Source organism: Corvus hawaiiensis, chromosome 1 (assembly GCF_020740725.1).
Source record: "Corvus hawaiiensis isolate bCorHaw1 chromosome 1, bCorHaw1.pri.cur, whole genome shotgun sequence".
Classification (NCBI taxonomy): Eukaryota; Metazoa; Chordata; class Aves; order Passeriformes; family Corvidae; genus Corvus; species Corvus hawaiiensis.
Window position 1 is genome coordinate 39,381,349 of NC_063213.1, and position 20,138 is coordinate 39,401,486.

The 20,138-nt window shown below is 39.2% G+C and overlaps 1 protein-coding gene across 3 annotated transcripts in view; it reads right to left on the reverse strand.

Annotated features, from left to right (window-relative positions):
* Positions 1–20,138, reverse strand: part of RBMS3 (RNA binding motif single stranded interacting protein 3) — a 709,804-nt gene that overhangs the window by 308,391 nt on the left and 381,275 nt on the right. For all 3 annotated transcript variants that reach the window (XM_048301460.1, XM_048301476.1, XM_048301468.1), the window contains one exon: positions 12,706–12,764. In XM_048301460.1, coding sequence (XP_048157417.1) covers positions 12,706–12,764 — 59 coding nt within the window. The remainder of the gene's footprint in view (positions 1–12,705; positions 12,765–20,138) is intronic.

Genomic DNA, 20,138 nt, shown 5'->3' on the forward strand with positions numbered 1-20,138 from the left:
AGAATACTGGGGGAACTCCTAGAAGTAAGTGCATGCATTCAGACAAGAATCCTGACCCTACTCTCAAGCAGACTCGTGACACAACTCCCCTTGTCATAAAAACTGAGTTTGCTCCACCCTCCGTACCAAAACTTGGCTGCTCTGGTGGTCAGAAACTCTCACCCATATTGAATCATGGCCTGTTTACTCTCACTTATCCTTGCTGCCAGCATTGTGCCCACTTTTTTTTTCCCTTGCCTAATACCAGATACTGATTTCTTCACAGACATTCCTGTTTTGTTCTGGTTCTGTGAATACTCTTTTAAATGCTACATCTTCCATTCCTCACCAATCCTTCTCTATACTCTTGTGAGTAAGAAGAACCTCAGCATTTCCAAGAACTAAACTGAGGCCACAGTAGCATGAGTTTGGCTGCATGAAAGAAGGAACAAACTAGCTTTTGTCTTTAGGGCAGCAACAGGAGGGGAGGTCAAATAGGTTACCTGGATAGAAAAAAGTGGTAGGAACAACCCTATCAAATACTTCGGGAGAAGAAATTAAAGTGGGAATTAACTAATTTACTATGCCAACTATCATTTTTTCCCCATGGGAAAGCTGCACACAAGTGCAACAGGCCCAGGTCTATTAGGGCAGCTGCCAGTTCAAGACAGGACTCAGGTGGGAAGGCAGGATGTAATCCAGTGCTGGGTCTTTTCCACTGAGAGCTGCTGACATTGCATCTTCTTGCATTGAAAGTGTCCCTCTAGAACTTGGAGCTAACCAGAAGGAAGGAGCAGGTTGGAATGATGACAATCTCTCTCTCCAGGCAAGCAGATGGAGGAATAGGTAACCTTTGAGAAAATCAGAAGGTGATCACTAGATCTATTCGTCTTGCAAACAAAACAACAGGCTGGAGAACCTAAGTGGACGAAATAAGTGGCAAAGTAACCATGGAGTCACTCAAATGCAGTGCTGACAACACAACTGAAACATTAGTGGCTCCCTAAGTGTTTTAACCCTTAAGAAATAAGATGGGTGAATTAAATACATACTACAGTCAGAAAACAGTCACAGAAAAGCAGTGAAAGCGAGGCAATGAGCGGATCATAACACAAAGATCTAACATGCGTGGCAAAGACAGAGCAAGCTGTGCTGGTGGGGTAGAAATGACCAGACAAAACATGGCAGTGAGCAACACACAACCTGCAAGAACTGAAATGCAGGACAATACAGAAAAGCAGTAAGGGGAGTGCTCATAGAGGACTTTTATCATCCCTACACAGATTGAGCAAAATGGGATGTATTGCAAAGATCGCATTTTTAGGTGCTGTTTCAGAGTGCTTAGGAAGCCCAGAACAGATGCAACTCTTAATTTTAAATGACCACAGAGAAGGTTATAGGAAAAATTGACAAAAGTGTACGCTAACAAATTGCAACAACAGATGGTATTCACCCTCCCAGTTTGAAAAGAGCTCCAGGATGTAATAACTGACTACACACACTAAGAAGTGGTGTGCAGTTTTTTTTTTTCTAAAAGTGACTTTGTACCTGAGGGCTGGGAGGTGGCACACATGGTCCCAGTGTTCTGAAAACATCCCAGGTAAGATCCAGGTATGTAAAGATCTGTAAACTTGATGTCCGATCACCAGAAATTACAGAAACAGAGTAAAATCAATGGAAATACATTATGTGGAAAGAGTTAACCGGGCTTTTGTAAGTTTGTCTCACAGACCTATTGGAGTACTTCGAAAAGGTCAATAAGCCTGTGGGTAAGGGTGATCCAGCTAATACAGTCTGCTCAGATCTCCAAAGACATTTGACAAGCCCCTCACAAAAGGCTTCTCAGGAAACTAAGCAGCCATAGCTTAAGAGGGAAAGTTCTTGGATAAACAATTGGTTAAAAGATAAAAACAGAGGGTAGAGGGCGTGATCTTTCTTACAAGGGGGAAACAGCACCAATGGACTTCCAAATGGAACTTTGCCAGGACCCATACTGCACAACTTGCTTCTAAGTGACAGGAAGAGGCTAAGCAGTGAGGTGACAAGATTATTTAGGAGACAAAACAGGAGAGGCATCTGTGAAGAACTGCAGAAGGACCTTATTAAAGTAAGCAACTGGGTAATAAACCAGAAGAAGAAATTAAATGTAGATAAGTGCAGTCATGCACATGGGAGAAAATTCTGGTTTTACATTATGATGCCCTTGCCCTTTGAAATGTCCATAAAAGTGTCAACTTCCTATTTGCTCAAAAAGGCCAACTGGATTCCAGGAATTATTACAAAAGAAGCAGAAAGCAAGGCAAAGAATATACAGCAGACATATCTACATATATTTCCCTGTCAGCCCCTCCTCTCCCATAACTTCTGAACTGACTGACCCCATTCAAGCAAATTTGACAGAGGTAGCAATCTCGAACACTTTTAAATTCCAAAACCTCAATCTCATTATTAGACATTGGTGAAAACACAGCAGAGGTTTGTTAATCCCAGCAACCTCAGAAGGATTTTTTGCACAGCATACACCCCTCTCCTTTAAGTGTAACAATTTTACCACTTCTGCAATAAATTCCCAAGAAAGTAGAGCATGGCAGGCAGAGCTATGCAATTCTTTCTGATGTAAGAACTCAAATTCACCCCACTTGATAAATATGTATGTCTCCAAAACTCCAAGCATATTTAATGTCTGTTCCATTACTTTCTTCTCTAATAACTGTCTATAGTAGCAATAAAACCCCCTGTTTCTATTTATAAAGAAAATTACTGAAGTAATATGCAACAAATAAACAAAAATAAACACTAAAATTCTGAGCACAGGGTTTTTTTTTCCCCCTCAGTTTTGGGGCTTTTTCTAAAGATATCTTCCATCAATTATGTGGAATTTACCCTGCAATTTACTGTGAGCTGAAGTGACTGACAAGAGCAACCAAGATACCTCAGGCAAACCAGGTCACTCAGACTTCTTCCTGCTGCTTTGTGATTAAAGGTTGACCACAAAAACCTTTACTTTATGCAGAATGCCATGCTTGGTTGGTTAAATATGCAGGCAATTAACATAGAGATAACATGCATTTAAATGGAGGTCCCATTGACCCCCATCTCCTGACTGCAACCTTTGCTCTGAAAGCAAACAGCTTAGCAAAAATATTCAATTAATAAAAAGCCATTAAGGGCAACAAGTCCATTTCAATTAATTTAAAAATAAATAGTGTTTACTGCTCCATATTTAATAAGTTAATAAAAAACAACAGCACAACTAATATCCCAAGCAGCAACAGAATGCACCTGAAAGATCTTTATGATATGAAGATCATATAAAAAACCCAACTCTTTTTGTCCTTTGTTTAGAATGAAACAGAGTATTATGTAAGCAATGACACAAAGAAAGCCAGATGTTTTATACATTTGAGCCCCTTCTTTCTTGCCTCTGCCCATGTCCTATCCCAACTGTGATGCTACAACTTGCTGCAGTGACTCCCATTCCTCTCTTCAAGCATTCCCTACCATTTCCACCCTCTACTCTCATACCTGTACCTCCCTCACAAACTCCTTGTTGGCCAAAACCAGCACAAGCTCTGGTTCCACCACAGAGGAGCAACCAGTGAGTTACTTTAGTTACTTCAGGTAGACCAAAACTAAAACCATCCTGCATTTCTTGTAGAGAAGCACTGAGTGTCAATTCTACATAGCTGCCCATTTTCTGAAAATATTTAACTTGGTTCTATTCGAAAGTCCCAGTCTTCTTTTGCTTTCAACTGGACAATAAATTGTAGACTTCTATGTAGATAAAAAATTGATGGCTTGGAGACTCTGAAATTGGAAACAAAACTAAGAAAATTTAACAATTTTTAATTTTTTATTAAAACTTATAGTTTGGGGGTCCAGAGAAACCACATATCACACCACTGCCATCTAATGGAAGAAAACATCAGCCAATTATTGGTCCTGGAGAAGACCCAGTCAGACAAAAACTATTTCATCAAGTAGAAGAGTCATTTCTAGCACCCCTAACATGGCCTCCTCCTTTTCTCATCTATAAACTTAGCTCTCCTCAAAACATTCTGGGTTGAAAAAACTCACTAAATGTTATCCAAATGTATGATTATTCCCAAGAGAGCTGAAAGACTAATTTGGGTTTTTTGTTGGGTTTTTTTGTTTGTTTGTTTTTCGTGGAGAATTCAGTAATTTAAAGAAACGCCATTTAACTCCATTCAAAATCCTAATATTACTTATGATTGTGGACCCTGCTCTTTTCCAAAGACCTGGGCTGCAAAGTCCACAGGACAAGGTTGCCTTTTAATTAGTTTTTTATAGAGTACAATTGTTTTCTGTACTGTTGATTAGCACCTAGAGCTTTAGTGCTCACATAACTGTATATGGCTACCACAGCCTGAATAGATGGAGCAATATTAATAATGCCTGCCAGTTTCTTCCCCAGAACTGGTGTGGGTGGGTTTTTTGATCAGCATTGAGCGAGCTACATCTTTATTGCCAGCAGTTATGACTTTTCTCCTGTGCTGCACATCTATTCGTGTTTGAGCAATCCTGCACCATCTCCGGACAGGCAGCCCTCAGACACCCAGAAAGACAGATGTAATAAAAATGATGGCATGGTCTCTTAGTGTTCCATTTTCACAGTATACTCTCGACCAAGAAAGAGAACATTTACTTAATTCACTTGGGTAAGAGAACGCTACTCTTCGAAACAAAAGCGGGGGATGTGCAGTAATAGGGGAAAAGCGAGCAGTGACCTCTCTGCTGGCAAACCACAGAAGTGAAGTCACGCTGTAATTCACAGATCTAATTCAGAATGCTTCCTCTTGAGTACCCACGTTCAATAAGAGCCTGTCAATTGGATTCATTATCAAATTGTCACTATATCAAGACAGCATGTATTTTGCATATGCTGTATGCTCTGGGAGAGCCTAACAGAGTCAGCTCTAGCAAAACTAAGGAGCTGGATGGACACTGTCCTCCTCTTGCCTCTGCCCCAGGTTTCTACTGGTCAGCTGCTGCTGAGGACTTGAGACTTCTGAGAAAGTAACTTCTGAACAGAGTACTGTTGCTTTCAGAAGAGATGACCTGCCTTCAAGCAACTAGAGGCCAAACAGATTTACTGGTGTATAGGATGCTGTATCAGGGCGTCAGAAAAAAAAGTTTAAGAAAAGTGATTCTTCAAGACAGTTGAAAAAGCTGAGGCATTGTAAGGAAGCTTTCAACAAAGCTGATTATGAGCCACTGTTCAGATTAAAAAAAAAATTCTCTTCTGTTCATTTCTCTGATATGAAATAGATATTTTCAAGTCTGCTGAGACCACTAAGAGCCTACTAGCATTACCCAGTCCCAAAATGCATTTCAAGTGCATGCTAAGCTATTGGCAAAGTTTTAAACAGACCAATGAATCAAAACATTAATCACTGTGTATAAATGGAAAGTCTACTTTTTTATTTCTCGGGAAGGAAACAAAGTAAACCAATTTTTGTCAGTGATATGGACCTGCAGATTTTGGAAGCAGTAAATTAAGAATAATCACAGATTAGATATGTCATAAAATACTTGAGCATCTTGGGTCTCCTTACAGAAAATATTTGCTAGGCCATGAGTTCATTTACGAAAAGATAATGACGCAGGAAATGTTTTCCTTAATTGCAAAGAAGCCATTTAAGAAAGTGTCTGGGGAACTAATTAGGAAGGAGTTTCCTCTGTAGAGGACCTGGCTTTAAACCCAATAAACAATTTTTAGAGGTCTTGCTTGAGACAGAGCACAGTTTAGATGCAGTCAAGAATGTTTGTTGAGGTGCAGCAGCATTTTGCAGACATTGGGGCAGGTCCTCACCACGGTGACGCAGTGGCCAGTGCTGGCATGCTCCAGCTACAATGACTTGCTGGGCACAACTCATTGAATCCTTTCCTATTTCACTTCAGCAGATGTGAAAAGCACTCAAATATATACAGACAGGAGAATCTCTACCTCCAAGCTGAAGTGATATTTCACAGAACACTTGCACATTTGCCAAGACATAATAATGCCTGCTGGCCAAACCAACAGGTGACAGGAAAATTGCTTTGTTATAATACCTAAACATCCATGAATACATCATCTGTAAATTCAAGGAGACAACTATGTAGTTATTTTTTATATATATATGCAGCTTTCCCACCTCCCATATAGTTTCTGGTAACTTCCTAAAGTGGTCAGATTTACAGAGCATCATAGCTCATGAGCCCTGAGATCAAACAAGCTTCTATTTGCTAAGCTAGGGTGTGAACTTACACTTCGTTTGTGAGTGAACAACCTCATGTTTTTTTATCGGCAATTCTTTTCACTTCATTTTGATGTATGCCTGCCATCATGGTATTTAGATGTCTCCTTTAGGTATTTTTTCCTAAAACTTGACTCTTGGTCTCATGTGGTTCCACAGTAATATCACTTTTTAATTTAAACAGAAAAAAATATTATTTCAACCTTTACTTATAAAAACCACAGGAGTGAAAGTAAAAAACCACTGAAGTTTAAAAAAAACCCCAGAAAACAGACTAAAAAACCTCCAAATATTTACAAATTTTAAACAACTAGCCTCATACTGTTTAATGTAGCTTATCAAAACACATAGCATTGCTTTTTTCCTTTCAACTGTTTCAAAGTGGGGATTCATTGACACTGTTGAAGACTTTGTCCTTCTAGCCCTGGAGATCTGGTTTTATCAGCTGGCTTGCTAACCAAAAGTAGTACTACTCAGCATAGTTTGTGGACTCTGTTCAGGAGACCCAGGAACAGAAGGACCAGATCAGTTGTGGCTGCTACTGGTCAATAGTGAGATGGATCAGCAGAGCCACAGACAAAACTTGCCGAGCTCCTGCCCCACACTCAGCACGTGCCCGGCTTTCACAAATGCCTCACTCTCAGAAAACCTGCTGAACTAAAATATTCCATATCGCTACACTTTTAATAACTTGAGAACTATTATGCCACTGATTACATAATGCTTTGGAGTGGGTCAAAAAGGAAAAAAAAATGCAAACAAAACTAATGCACAAAAAATCAGCACATCTATTGCTACTCTGGCATCAAAAACAGGACTGATTTATTAGCTACACAAGTCTAGAGTTTCAAACTTAAATAAGTCTGTTTTACAAATTACTTACTTTCTACAAGATCCATTTCCCCTTGAAGCACACTGTGCATGCCCTCCTAGTGCGAACAGTTTACAGTCTGTGATCAGGCACAGACCTACTTGTCTGGATTTTTTTCCCTTTCAAAATGGCAATTCTGAGAATCATAAATTACACAGCACAGTTATTGTAATTTGAGCTTATTCCCAATAAATAAAATTTATTAACTAAATAGCTTTCTATGTAGCTTAGCTCTTTCCCATCAGCTTATTATTTTACATAGACTTGCTTCACATTGCTAGTCACAACCAAATTGGGCCATCTCAACGATAAGAATATTAATTTAAAAATATAAAGTAAAAATGCATAATTTTATTTAATCACAAATAACCTTCACTCTTCATAGAATATGTGCAGAAAATACTCTGTTAAATTCAAAGTTTTGAAAGTATTTTATCTAACATACATACCAAGGTATATCTACTGTATGATTGTAAGCTTTGTTTATCAGAACACCAGAGCAGAAGCCTCCAGCTCATTAAGCTCCAATGCATTAGAGTATTTAGGGATGCTGGTGAACTTAAGCAGATGAGTAGCAACACTACACAAGGCAGGACAGACTCCTTTTGGGAGATATGAAACACCACTTTATCATGCCATTCCAATTATCTCCAGCATTTATAGTAAGCCTCCAGTTATTCCATTTTTGTTACACAAATAAACTCTCAATTTATAAAATAGGTCATGGTAAATTTTAAGTCCTGGTCTAAAAAACAGCAAGGAAACTGGAGAAATAAAATTGTATGTGATATATGGTGGGTTAACAAAGACGACTTCATGGCATTTTTTTTATCATAAACCTACCACAATCCTAATGAGTGCATATCTGCATCCCCAGTTTTCTTATTTTAAAAAGAAATAGATCATTGCTAATGTTACTCAATAAGAAAAATGGCGTAATGAAATATTAAAATTATAAACAGAGTCACTTTAGTTCCCCTTGTCATGTTAAGCACATTTCTCTCCTAAGACTAACACTGCTATTCAACAAATCAAGTCACCCATGGTTTGAAAAAATGTACATAAAATGAAGAATGTACCACCAAAGTGTTTGTCTCCTACAAATTAATGTGATTCATAGGTTTTATTTATTAAAAAAAATAATTCCTACAGGTGGGATTTCAGACTTTTAGTCATTCTCCTGTGCTCATCTTCTAAGGTACTAGCAAAATACTGAAAATCATGCAAGCCCCTGATTAAACCAGGAAGCAAATCTGCATGCATGCAATTACAGTGTCTGCAAGGGCAGACGCAGATGACAGTAATTCATACTCTAAGAAATGGGCTTGTGTATTTGGCAGATTAACTGTTCTGTATTCCATTGCAATGAGGTATGGAAACTGTACTGTGAAACAACCATTACTCATTCCCTCAGCTCTGAGCACGTAGGTCTATCAAAGGCAAGCCAGGCTGGAGAGGGTGGGCGGCGAGGGCTGGAAAGAGAAGAGTCTACACGTTTCAGATTAACACTTCTCTTGAATGGTTTCTTTTATTTCATTTCCCCTACTTTTTAAATTAGCAAATACAGTAGGCCCAGAAGGGAAATGTGCAAGGGGAAGAGGGAGAGAGGGGAGGGAAAGGGAAAAAGCAAAAGCAGCCAAACCTCTCCAACTTGTTCATTAGGGGTTTTGTGTTTGAACATCTGAATGAATCATGTGTCTGTTTTCCATTATTCTCCACATGTATTTGTTCTTTGCTTTGTTCGGAGATTTCTGGCCATGTTTTCATGACTGTGCTTATTTTGTTTTATATATTGTTCTATTACAGGGTGATTGTTACTTCTCCTCTGCCTCACTTAGCAGTTATGCCACCAACAAAGAGCAATCTGAAAATGAGAGGTTATGTCAAAAGGTGTCCCTAGTGAACTCTCTTGCAACCTATACGATTACTTTAGATCCAACTGCTTAATTCATACCAGGGAGAAATCCTTAGATAACACTGCTCCTTATCATGACAGGAATGTTGTGGGTATCTCTTTAAAAATCTGAGGAATACTGGAGAATGATTTAAAGTACATTGCCAGGTGTTTTCCTCATCTTTCCAAGAGGAAACCTAACATTTCTTGCTAAGCACTAACCTATTTTAACAGATCTGCTGTTACATGGAGGTTTTTGAAATAATTTCCTCACTAAATTAAGTATTTCTACTTTAAGCTTTACCCTATACCTTGGTCAACACACAAATGACACTGAAATAAATTCTGAAATCACTAATCATGTGATAATTTCTATCATCTCCTTGAATTTAATCCACCCTACTTCATTGGATACACATATCAGGATGATGTGTTCATTTAACAAGATAATCTCGTACTTGGCAGAAAGTGAGTGAGACCCAAAACACAGGAAAGAAGCAAACAAATAGCGTGGCTTTTTCCTGCTTGTTGTTTGAATATTGGGTTAGGTTTGGGGGTTTTTTTGGGTTTAGGGGGAAGGGGGTTGTGTTGTGAGGGGCTTTTTGGTGGTGGTTGTTGTTGTTTGTTGTTTTTTGTCGGGTTTTTCTAGGGAATAGATGTAGACTCCACTGTGTTAGAGACAGTTTCAACTTCTGGAAAAATCTTGGAGCAAACAGTTGTACAAATCCATTCACAGACCTTCAAAGGTGGTGATTAGTCCTATGCAGCATGGATTCAGAAAGAGTAAAAAATGCCTTATAATAATTTTGTCTAAACTAGCACATAAACTGGTATGTAACCAGTCTTATAAATAGCTCAGTATCATGTATTTTAGTTAAACCTTGCTTCTCTTTCATAACTTAAGCAGATAATAGAAAAAAAGGTCTAGCTGAAAATGCTGTGAAGTAGGTGTCAAACTGATCAGCAGATCCAATTTAAAGACATTCTCAATGGCTCAATATTGCACTACCTGGTGTACTGAGAGGGTTTCCTCAAAAGTCTTCCCCAGGTCTGTTATTATTCACTCTTTTCCACATTATCTTGTCCAGTGTATTAGAGAAACCATTTATTAACTGTGAAGAGGAGACTAAAGAGGTAAATGCTGCAAGCACTCTGCAGGCTTAAGATTATACTGAAATCTTAGTAAATTAAGGAGTATCTAGGAAAAAATAGGATAAAATTAAATATAGACAAATGAAAAGTTCTAGTTCTAGGAGGGAATAATCAACAACACAGAACAGCACCTGTGTTGGAATGCCTGGCTGGAAGCAGCACTGCAAGAGAGTAACAGAACCAGGGGCTGCACAGAATCTCTCAGCATAAACCAGCACCATTTTTCTCATGCAACACCCTGTGCCTCAGAGGTGCATCTATATTTTAAATACACTGTTATTTATATGTATACATCAACAAAGAGGAGACTCGTGATCACAGAGAAGACAAATGAAACCCCTCTGTACTATTTAAAATGATAGAAATTAGGCCATCTAAAAATCCTATGCCCAGTTCCAAGTTCTTCAAGTAAGGAGTGAGCTGATCAGAGAGAGACCAGCAAAGTGTAATATATTCAGAAATTTAAAACAAATTGCCTTTAAGGAAAAAGTTAAAGGACTAGTGTTTCATCTAAGGAAAGGATAAGGCAGATGCACATCAGTCTCCAAATATATATGTTTGCTGCAAAAAGGAAAGGAATACACTGCTCTACATGTCCACTGGGGATAAGAAAAGAAGCAATAGCCTTAAATTGCATCAAGAGAGATTTGGGTTAGACATTAGGAAATGCTTCATAATAGTGAGAAGAGGAAGTGTTATCACAGACTGCCTGACAAGCTCAAGGAATCTCCACCACTGGAGGTCTTTGAGCGAAGGTTACAGAAATACCCCTCAGCAGTGGATTAGAGCTGATCCTGCCCCAAGGCAGGTCCTGACCTCTTCAGGTCCCTTCCACTTCTGATTCCTGAGAAGCTTTTTCTTTTTTTCTGGCAACCTTACTGAAGAAAAAGGAAATTGTACCCAGCATTTAAAGCAGTAAACATCTTTTTATGCCATAAAACATACTGTTAATAAATCCAATTATGTTTATGATCTTTTAATGGCACCACTTATGTCATGAAGATCCATCTTTGAAAATACAAATAGATATCTCTGCCCTACAGTACAATACAACAGCATGAAAGCAAACTTTCAGAAAATTCCAACTGATTGTTATATGTCTCCTATTAAAATAATCTTAAAGCTAACTATAATATAAAGAACACCAAACCCTGATGTTTTTATTTCTCAAAATTCTACCATTCATATTCTTTACAATATTTTCACTTCACATTTTGTGTTTCACAAACAGATCCACTCCTTTCCTTGTTTACTACTGGCAGTGGGAGCAAAGGAAATTCTGCTCACAAGGGTATTCCTTCATAATGCAATCCAAAAAAAGCCAAAAAACCCACCAAATCCCAAACACAATGAGGTGTTGTTCCTGGTGTGATATTCAAAGAAATACAGAGTGATGTTACCAGAATTCTGCCAGAAGAGTGCCCCAAGGAAATAAAACGCACGTTCAGGCAAAAGCAAATGAACAGCAGAGCACCTTATGACAATGGCCCATGACCAACTGGGTTGGCAGAGTTTTCTAAGACTAGAACTGCAGTCTTCCAACTTGCTTTTCTCCTGAGTACCTAATTAGTGCTGTTTCTGGCATGCAATAGATAAAGTCACACACTTCTACAAACTTCAAAAACATCTTTGGTACAGGTGGCAGGATTTTGTCCCCATCTCATAATTTCCCCAGAAGGCTTCTCTGCTGCTTCTCTTCACCCCATATCTGGCTACTCACAAGATAGTCCAGAACTGCAATGCCTTCTCTTTTTACTAACACATATAGAAACATATAGAAATGTTCTTCTTTTCAGAAGAACCCACTTGAATAGGTCTTATTACTCCAAAAGGATTCTGTATGCCACTAGCAGAAAGCTACAGAATCATTTTAAAGCACAGCTTCTCCCCCACAGACTCAGTGGCATTGCAGACTCATAAATGAGTAACAATTCTAGTCCCGAAATGCTACTACACACGTTAGTCAATATTTTTCTCAGCAAATATAGCTACACACACACACACAAAACATGCTATATTTCATTTAAAAATATTTTCATACGTTAGCAGAAAAATTAGGAACATAAAACTGGAAGAGGAATTATTTTTATATCTTGGTATTGCAACTTGTAGATCTATTTGTGTCATAAAAAATATTTTCTTCTTCCATTAGCATAGGCCAAGACTTCACAAAAATATAAAAATTAGACCAGGTTTTCCTTGGGAAACTTTTCCCAAAGGTTTCTCAGTTTTATATAGGAAATAAATTTGCATCACTGATGATATCATTCAAATAAGACAGAACTATGTGGTTAGAAGGTAATTTACTCTTCTGCTGAAGCAATTTGATACTTGTTCTGATTTGTGATTTTCATTTTGTTTGTTAATGAAAAAAATTAATGAGCAATGTTCCTGGAAGCACAACTCAAAGCTTTGGCATTATTAAATATGTTTGTAATATACTGTGCATTATGTTGATTGCACAGTTGGAGCCAAAGCTTTGGCAGTCAAGCCACCAGTCAATCATTCAAACTGATAATGAACTCACAGGGTGGACACTTTGCACGTACCTTTGCACTGATTCGTGTTTTTGTCAAGAATTGCCTTTGTGGATACAATTTTCCCATACCTATGGAGAAAACAAAAATCAGAGGTACACGTTACTATATTTTAGTAAAGTACATAGTGATTCTTGCATGCATGTAATACATATCCTAGGAGGAGGTCTACAGGTCTCGAAAAATGTTCATCTGATAATCCTGGAGATGTTCCTTATGCCACTAGTTCAAACACCTTTAAAGATCCCCTGAAGAGCAGTTGCCACATCCTGTCCATCTCTGGTCCATGCACTGCCAGCACAAATGCCAATCATAGTAAGGATTTCACTGATACTAGTTAGGAGGTTTCTTTGACTAAAATAATTTTTTAATAGTTTGTTTCGTTTAACTACAGAGGGACCACATTCCTTCAGGATTAACAAAAATGCAGGAAATATGGTGATTTTTTATATGCATGCATGCACAGCTGTGCTCATGTATGCATCCATGTCTAAGTATATGCACTCTATCTAGTTTCGATAAACAGAGCCTTTGAGGTTTGTGTGCATCTCCCAGCTCTTTTCAAGATGAATGTTAACACTCATTTGAATTTATATCACCTCCCATAGATAGCATGGCACTGCACTGCAATTTGATAAACTTAGCATGGTGAAGAGGGAACTCGAGCAGCTACAACTTGTTAGATTCAACAACTAGACCATAAAATAGGTATCTGTGTTTACCTCACAGAGGTTAAGACTAAAAATGCAGACTTAATAGTAAGTATCACAAAATCCTGGTAAAAGATCACAGAAGATGGCATTTATGGATGAACATAAGACATCAGAAGAGTAAGTAAAATAATCACTGATACATTTCTGTTGGTCTTCGTTGAAGAGAACCTCCCTTAAAATGCCCTTTCCCACATTTTTTTAAAAAGCATTATTGATACTCTGACATATTGGGCTTTCATTTGAAGGACTTTTCCATGAAACACAAGTTTCTACATCCACAAAGGACATATTACTGTGAAAGATTTAATAAAACTATATCTCCTTGTTGCAAAGCAACACCCATGGAAAATAACCAGCATCAATTATAAACCATTGAAATGTATGGTAGACAAATGCTTATTTGCTTAATCTTTATTAACAGCAATATAGACTTGGTGTTAGTGACTTCTACTTGAAATCCAGAAACCAGGATGTGGAAAACCTTGCTGCTCTTCCCTTCTTTGCCTCAGGAGGAAGGCCACACTCTTCTCTGTCCTATGGGCCCGTAGACACACTCAGGAAATCAGTCAAAAATAAAAAGGAAAAAAAATACACACGCCCAAAAAAAAAAACCAAAACAAAATCAAAAAAACAGGGAGACAAAAAGGGAATGGTACCACAACAAAGAGTAAAAGGGACTCTTGGGTTTCAGTCTGGGACCCAGAAAACATTTAAATACTTCATGAAGGGGACTAGCACCAATGGGAAAGACTGGGAATAGCCCGCCTAAACATACTCTTTGATACCTGCAAAAAATTTGAGGCAATTTTGTGCCTGACAGAAAGTTCTCAGATGAAGTTTCCATACTGCAAGTGACATGTAGCCACTCAGCTTAAGATAAAGGGCACTGTCTCTCCCTCTCTCTTTACTCTGCTTTCATGAAATGAGACTTTCCATTTCACTGTTTTTCCTTTCCCTAAGAACCCACAAAAGCATTTGCTTCCATTTGACTTTCATTTGGGGAGGAAAAAGCATGTTTTAGTTCATTTGTTTCAGTCTAAAACCAGCCAGGAAGAGGAAAAATGGACCTAAGGGCATTAACAATTTGTGTAAACTAAATCAAGTCCCAACTCAGCTTTCTTTTAGGAACCAAAAAAAGTCATACAAGCCTTCCTCCCCTTCACGTCTTTCCACCCCCTTTTTTTTTGCTGACTCTGCAGTCCAGAAGGATTTTGGGCTCTGCAGGCAGGCACAAGCCATTGTTCACTGCATTGTGATGGGTACATGGGCAGGTAGTTGAGAATTTATTCTGCCATAGCTGGCTTCACTCCAACCAAATACTTAACAGATTTAATGCTAACCATGAGATCATATGCTTTTCCAACCTCAGGTGTTTCCAGAATAGTGGCCTTTATACTCACTTATGTTCCACTTAATTTTGTAATTCTTCATGGTAGTACCTGAAGTTGACTTTGGCCTCTAAGATATTGGAGCATGTGTCTTGAGAAGGCAAAGCCAAATTCAATTCAGTGATCTATGGCTGTTCAGTGGGTCAACCTACCCACCAGGAAATTTGGCCCATGTGGTGCATCTTCATTTATTTGATATATTTAGATTTAATATCAAATACATGGAAAAACATGCAAAAACCTGCCTATCTTGTACAGTAACAGGCTTCAGACAGATATATGGAAAAAGAATCCAACAAAAATCAGCGGCTAACCCACAACAACCTCAAATAAAACACAACCCCTACCTAAACTTCCGCCAAAAACAACTAACACCCAGCCTCCATTTCAGTCCAGCCGCTCCTAATGAATTGATATGTTGTTTCATCCAAGTCATGTGAGAGCTAAAAGTTTACATTTCTTGCCAGCAGAGAAAGGCATTTGTGGTTCCACTGCTTTTATTACAGATTTCACAGAGTTATTTGCTATGTACTGCAATCCTGCAAACACTTAGTTACACTAGAGATTTCACTCACAGAATTCCGTTCAGCTCCGGAAACGCTTCCCCCCACATTCAAAGTTATGTGCACACCTTCACGTTTGCAAAAACAGACATCAGAGTGGTAAGAGGCCCCACAATAACAAACACTGTTATAGGCAATTAGCCATATGTCGGCCATTTAATCTACTGCTATAAACCCTGAGTGCTACCATAAGAAAGTAATTGGAATTAATTTGGACACTGTTTTACTAAATATTTCAAGTAATTATTCTACAGTAATCAGAACATCAGTTCTGATGAAGAATGTTAGTTTGTGTGCTGCACGAAATCAGGAAGGTATTTTGTTCCTGCAAATGCAGTCATATTTCTTTCTCTCATGTGTGAAGAGTAGTATTAAGCTATGTCTCATCTCCAAAGTTGTGTGGCTTTCTGTTTGTTTTACCTTTAATCACAATTAGATTCACCCAGAAGTACAAAAAATGTATTCTTCAATGGGGATACTCAAAAAAATAAGGATAAAATACATCACAAGAGCTGACCTCTTGTTTTCTTATATTTAAATGGAAATTATTATAAAATTCAACAGCCTGCACACCTGTGTTCTACAAACTACTAATATAATTAATGTAAAAAAATAAAAGGTATGGCTGCCTGTCATGAGAAAATGTGAGCACTATTTAATTTTCTCCTGACTACAGTTCATGGAAGTACTCTTTCAAAGATATCGAATCAAAAATTCTGGTCATAAAAGGATGACTGTAGAATTGAGTTCACCTCAATGCCATATTACCAACGCTTCAAAATAATGGCTGTATCATTAAGGATAACCTACTGCATCACTCTGTCTAAGGAAATAGACATAATGAATCTGAGAAATGGCTACCTCAAGAATGTGTCTATTGAGCATCTGAACTGAAATTGATGTTCAAAAGGTTTCCAGATACTCTTCCTGAAGTGTTATCTAAATGCATAGTAACCACAAACAAAATTCTTCAAGTGCTTTTAAAAAACCTTCTAATTGTTTATATTCAATTATGCTTTTAATTCTTTTTTATGTAATAATAATTTTCATTTAAAACCAGGTGGTCAGATTTTGAAAGAGCTTCCACATCAGGAGCAACTGCACAGACTAGGACTTCACCACATTAATGAAGAACCCATGCAGTGAAATAGTGACTAGTTGTCTTTGTTGTTTCTCACAATATATCCGGACTACCCAGAAAATTACAAAGTTTAAAAACCACAGGTTCCAGAATGAAGAGTTACTTGGGGAACGCATTGCTACAGCCCACACTGATGTCCCACAGATGCATAATTACAAAAAGCTATTGAACAGCATCTAGGAGGGAAAATCTTTCATGAAATTAAAAGCAAAGACATATTTGTGCTCTGGAAGTCACATACCACCAGAAACTGTGAGAGGATATCAGAGTAGCACCATCGCATGTTGTCCCTGTTCTAACATAAGGCACCTCCACAGCTGCTGAAACAAATTCCTATCTGGCCCAGCCCAGCCACTCGTGCATTCCAAGAAAACATTCAGTTGGGGGTGGAAATACCTTCTAACAACCATAACCAATTTTAATTTCTCTTGTATATATCAGTATGGGGTGAAACTGTTCAAGTCATCTGACATACACTATTAAAGTTACGAAAGGTCATTTAGAAACTCTTCACTCACCAACAGCAGTAACTGACCCCATGTCACACAAAAGGCAGAACTAAGGGAAGAGCCCACAGAGCTGTGCACAGAGAAACAATCTCCCTGTTCAGTCCTGGCTATAGAGCTATGTCAAAAATCACTTTCAAGAGCCCCATCCCATTGCACCCCACATTTTCACCCTACTCAGCAGAGACTCAGGAAAGATGCAAACAATGCAAAATAAGCCCTTAATGTATGTACATCAAAGCAGATCACTTTAAGAGCTTTCAGGCAGGCGGTCGATCAGCACTTACACTGCAGACAAAGCTCAACATGATCATTTCCAGGAAGTTATTTGATAACTGCTGTTAAAATGGAGATAGCTCCTGAAGGAAACCATCCAGTTGTGAGTGATACCCCTTGTAAGATGTATGAACCTTAACCACAGCCAAACCCAAACAGAGGAGAATGTGCTGTCCCAAAGCACACAAGGAATTTGAGCCATTTCTCCTCCTGCCTGTGGGAAGCTAGGGTGCAGGAAAGGTAAGTGGACAGCTAGGATTAGGAGACAAGTGAGATTCAGCTAAGGACTGGCTCAAGGCACAGGAGCCAGGTGCCACCCCCCCCCCCCACTGCTGGCAGGCAACATGCCAAGAGAGGAAGCTGGCTGAGTGACAGCTGTGACCCGGAGTTGCTGCATCAAAGAATGGATTTCCTAGGAGGCCAGGCTGGTGGGGGCCACTCAAACTTTTTAGCTTTTCCATGTTTTTATGGGGAAAAAAAACCTCTGGGATAGGCACATCATATTCTGTCTTTCAAGGCAACCTCCAGGTTGGCTACAGCTAGTCCTATAACACAAGATATCTGTGGGATCAGACAGGATGAGTCTCTTACCACTCACCCAACTCAGTCCTGCACATGTGTTGCCATCCTCATCTACAAGGCAACGGGTGCACAGGCACGTACAAAATACAGCTTTTACCTGATTCCAACTACTGCTTGTATACTTCAAAAAAAGTGAAGCTTGGAATTGAAACTTGAGTAACTGGTGTACAGAACTCTTCCTTGCTCAGTAAAAATCAATGGAGTTATCATGTAATTTCCGAGTTCAGAGCTTAACAATTATGTCCCCAGCATTTGAGTTCACTCAAGGCCTCAAGCACTGCTCAGAGCACAATCCACCCAACTGAAAACAGTCTGCATTTCTGGGTATTTAGGTAATGTATGCTTTTATCTTGGGAACTTTTGTACTGGGATGAATTTGACCAGCAGTAATTGGATTTAGATAAGCAACTCTGAGGCACTTTCATTCTTGTGAATTAATATCTAAATAGCACAACCAGGTTTATTTTGTTTAAAGCAGACTCTATTAGGCAAATCATGGATTTTCGGAGAAAATAAAGCCCACATTATGAAGACCTAAAGTGCAGAAAGAACTGCTGTTGAATTTCTTGGAGAGACATTTTTCCTACAATACACTGCGACATGAACTTACAACATCCAAATACACACAAAAGGGAAATTCACTCCAATTTTTTTTTTTTTTTTATTTTTTTATTTGCATGATAAGTTCTGGGCATTTCATCTACTGTGTGGCATTTTAAATGCCTGCATTTTTCCTAGAATATAAGACATTACTATTCCGTCCCTTAACAAAGAGTGAGTTGCTTTGTTGCCCTTTCTCTGTATATTATTTTTAAGTAAAAAAAAAAAAAACCAGAACAAAACAAAAAACAACTTGAAAAGTTAAGACAAAATTCTCATATTCACACAAAAAAACAACAACAAAATACATGCCATTCAGAGCACCTCACGCAGATCAGTGCATGGCTTGGGGAACAAACAGAAGGAGCTACTTGCAGGGAACCCGTGATGTACTGGACTGACAAGACCATACTTCTGTAAGAGTTTAATGTTTGGATGCTGTCTTCTCTACTTACTTTGGTCTGGCTGTCATGTTTACAAAAATCACTCCTTCACTCAGTAAAATGCAAGGTTTTGACACTGTCTCTCACAGTATCCTGCTGGAGAAAATGTCCAGCACACAGCTGGCTAAACATATGCAGTGGGTGAGCAACTGGCTCATGGGTTGGGCACAAAGGGTTGCAGTGAATGGGGGCACATTAGGCTGGGCATGGTCACTAGCGGGGTTCCACAGGGCTCCATCCCCAGCCCAGTGGTCAAAATCTTCATAAATTACTCGGACACAGGACTGGAAGGGATACTACATTTGCAGACAGTACAAAATTGGGAGGAGCTGTTGGCTCCCTCAAGGGCAGAGAGACCTCAACAAATCAGAGGACTGTGCAATCAGCAACAGTATGAAGTCTAAAAAGGGAAAGTGACAGATTTGGTACTTGGGACAGGGCAACCCTAGATGTATGGACAGACTGGGGAATGAGAGGCTGGAGAGCAGCACTGTGGAAAAGGACCTGAGGGTCCTGGTTGACAGAAAGTTGTATATGAGTCAGCAGTGCCCTGGCAGCCAGGAGGGCCAAGAGTGTCCTGGGGTGCATCAGGCACAGCATCGCCAGCCGGGCAAGGGAGGGGATTGTCCTGCTCTGCTCTGCACTGGGGCGGCCTCACCTCGAGTGCTGGGGGCAGTTTTGGGTGACACAAGGCAAGAAAGGTATAAAGCTATCAGAGAGTATCCAAAGGAGGGCTGTGAAGATGGTGAGGGGTCTAGAGTGAAAGCTGTATGAGGAATGGCTGAGGTCCCTTGGTCTGTTCAGCCTGGAGAAGAGGAGACTGAGGGGACACCTCCTTGCAGTATGCAACTTCCTCATGAGGAAGGGCAGGTGCTGATCTCTCCTCTCTTGTGACCAGTGACAGGAACCAGAGGGAATGGCCTGAAGTTGTGGCAGGGGAGGCTTAGGTAAAGGTTCTTCACCCACAGAGTGACTTTGATGATCCTATTGAGTCTCTTCCAATTCACAATATTCTGTGAAGTTGGCAAAGCAGTTCAGAATATCAACTCGTCTAAGAGTTTCAAAAACACCACAGAAAAAGGGAGAGGGACCTCTTAAATCTTTTGTTTGTACATCTAAATGAGCCCTGGACTTTCAGAAGGGATCCCGAACCATTAGCACCAAATTCTGAAAGGACAGCTCAGCAATTTTTGAAACTTCTATTTCTGTTCCTAACAGCACAGTTAGAAGACT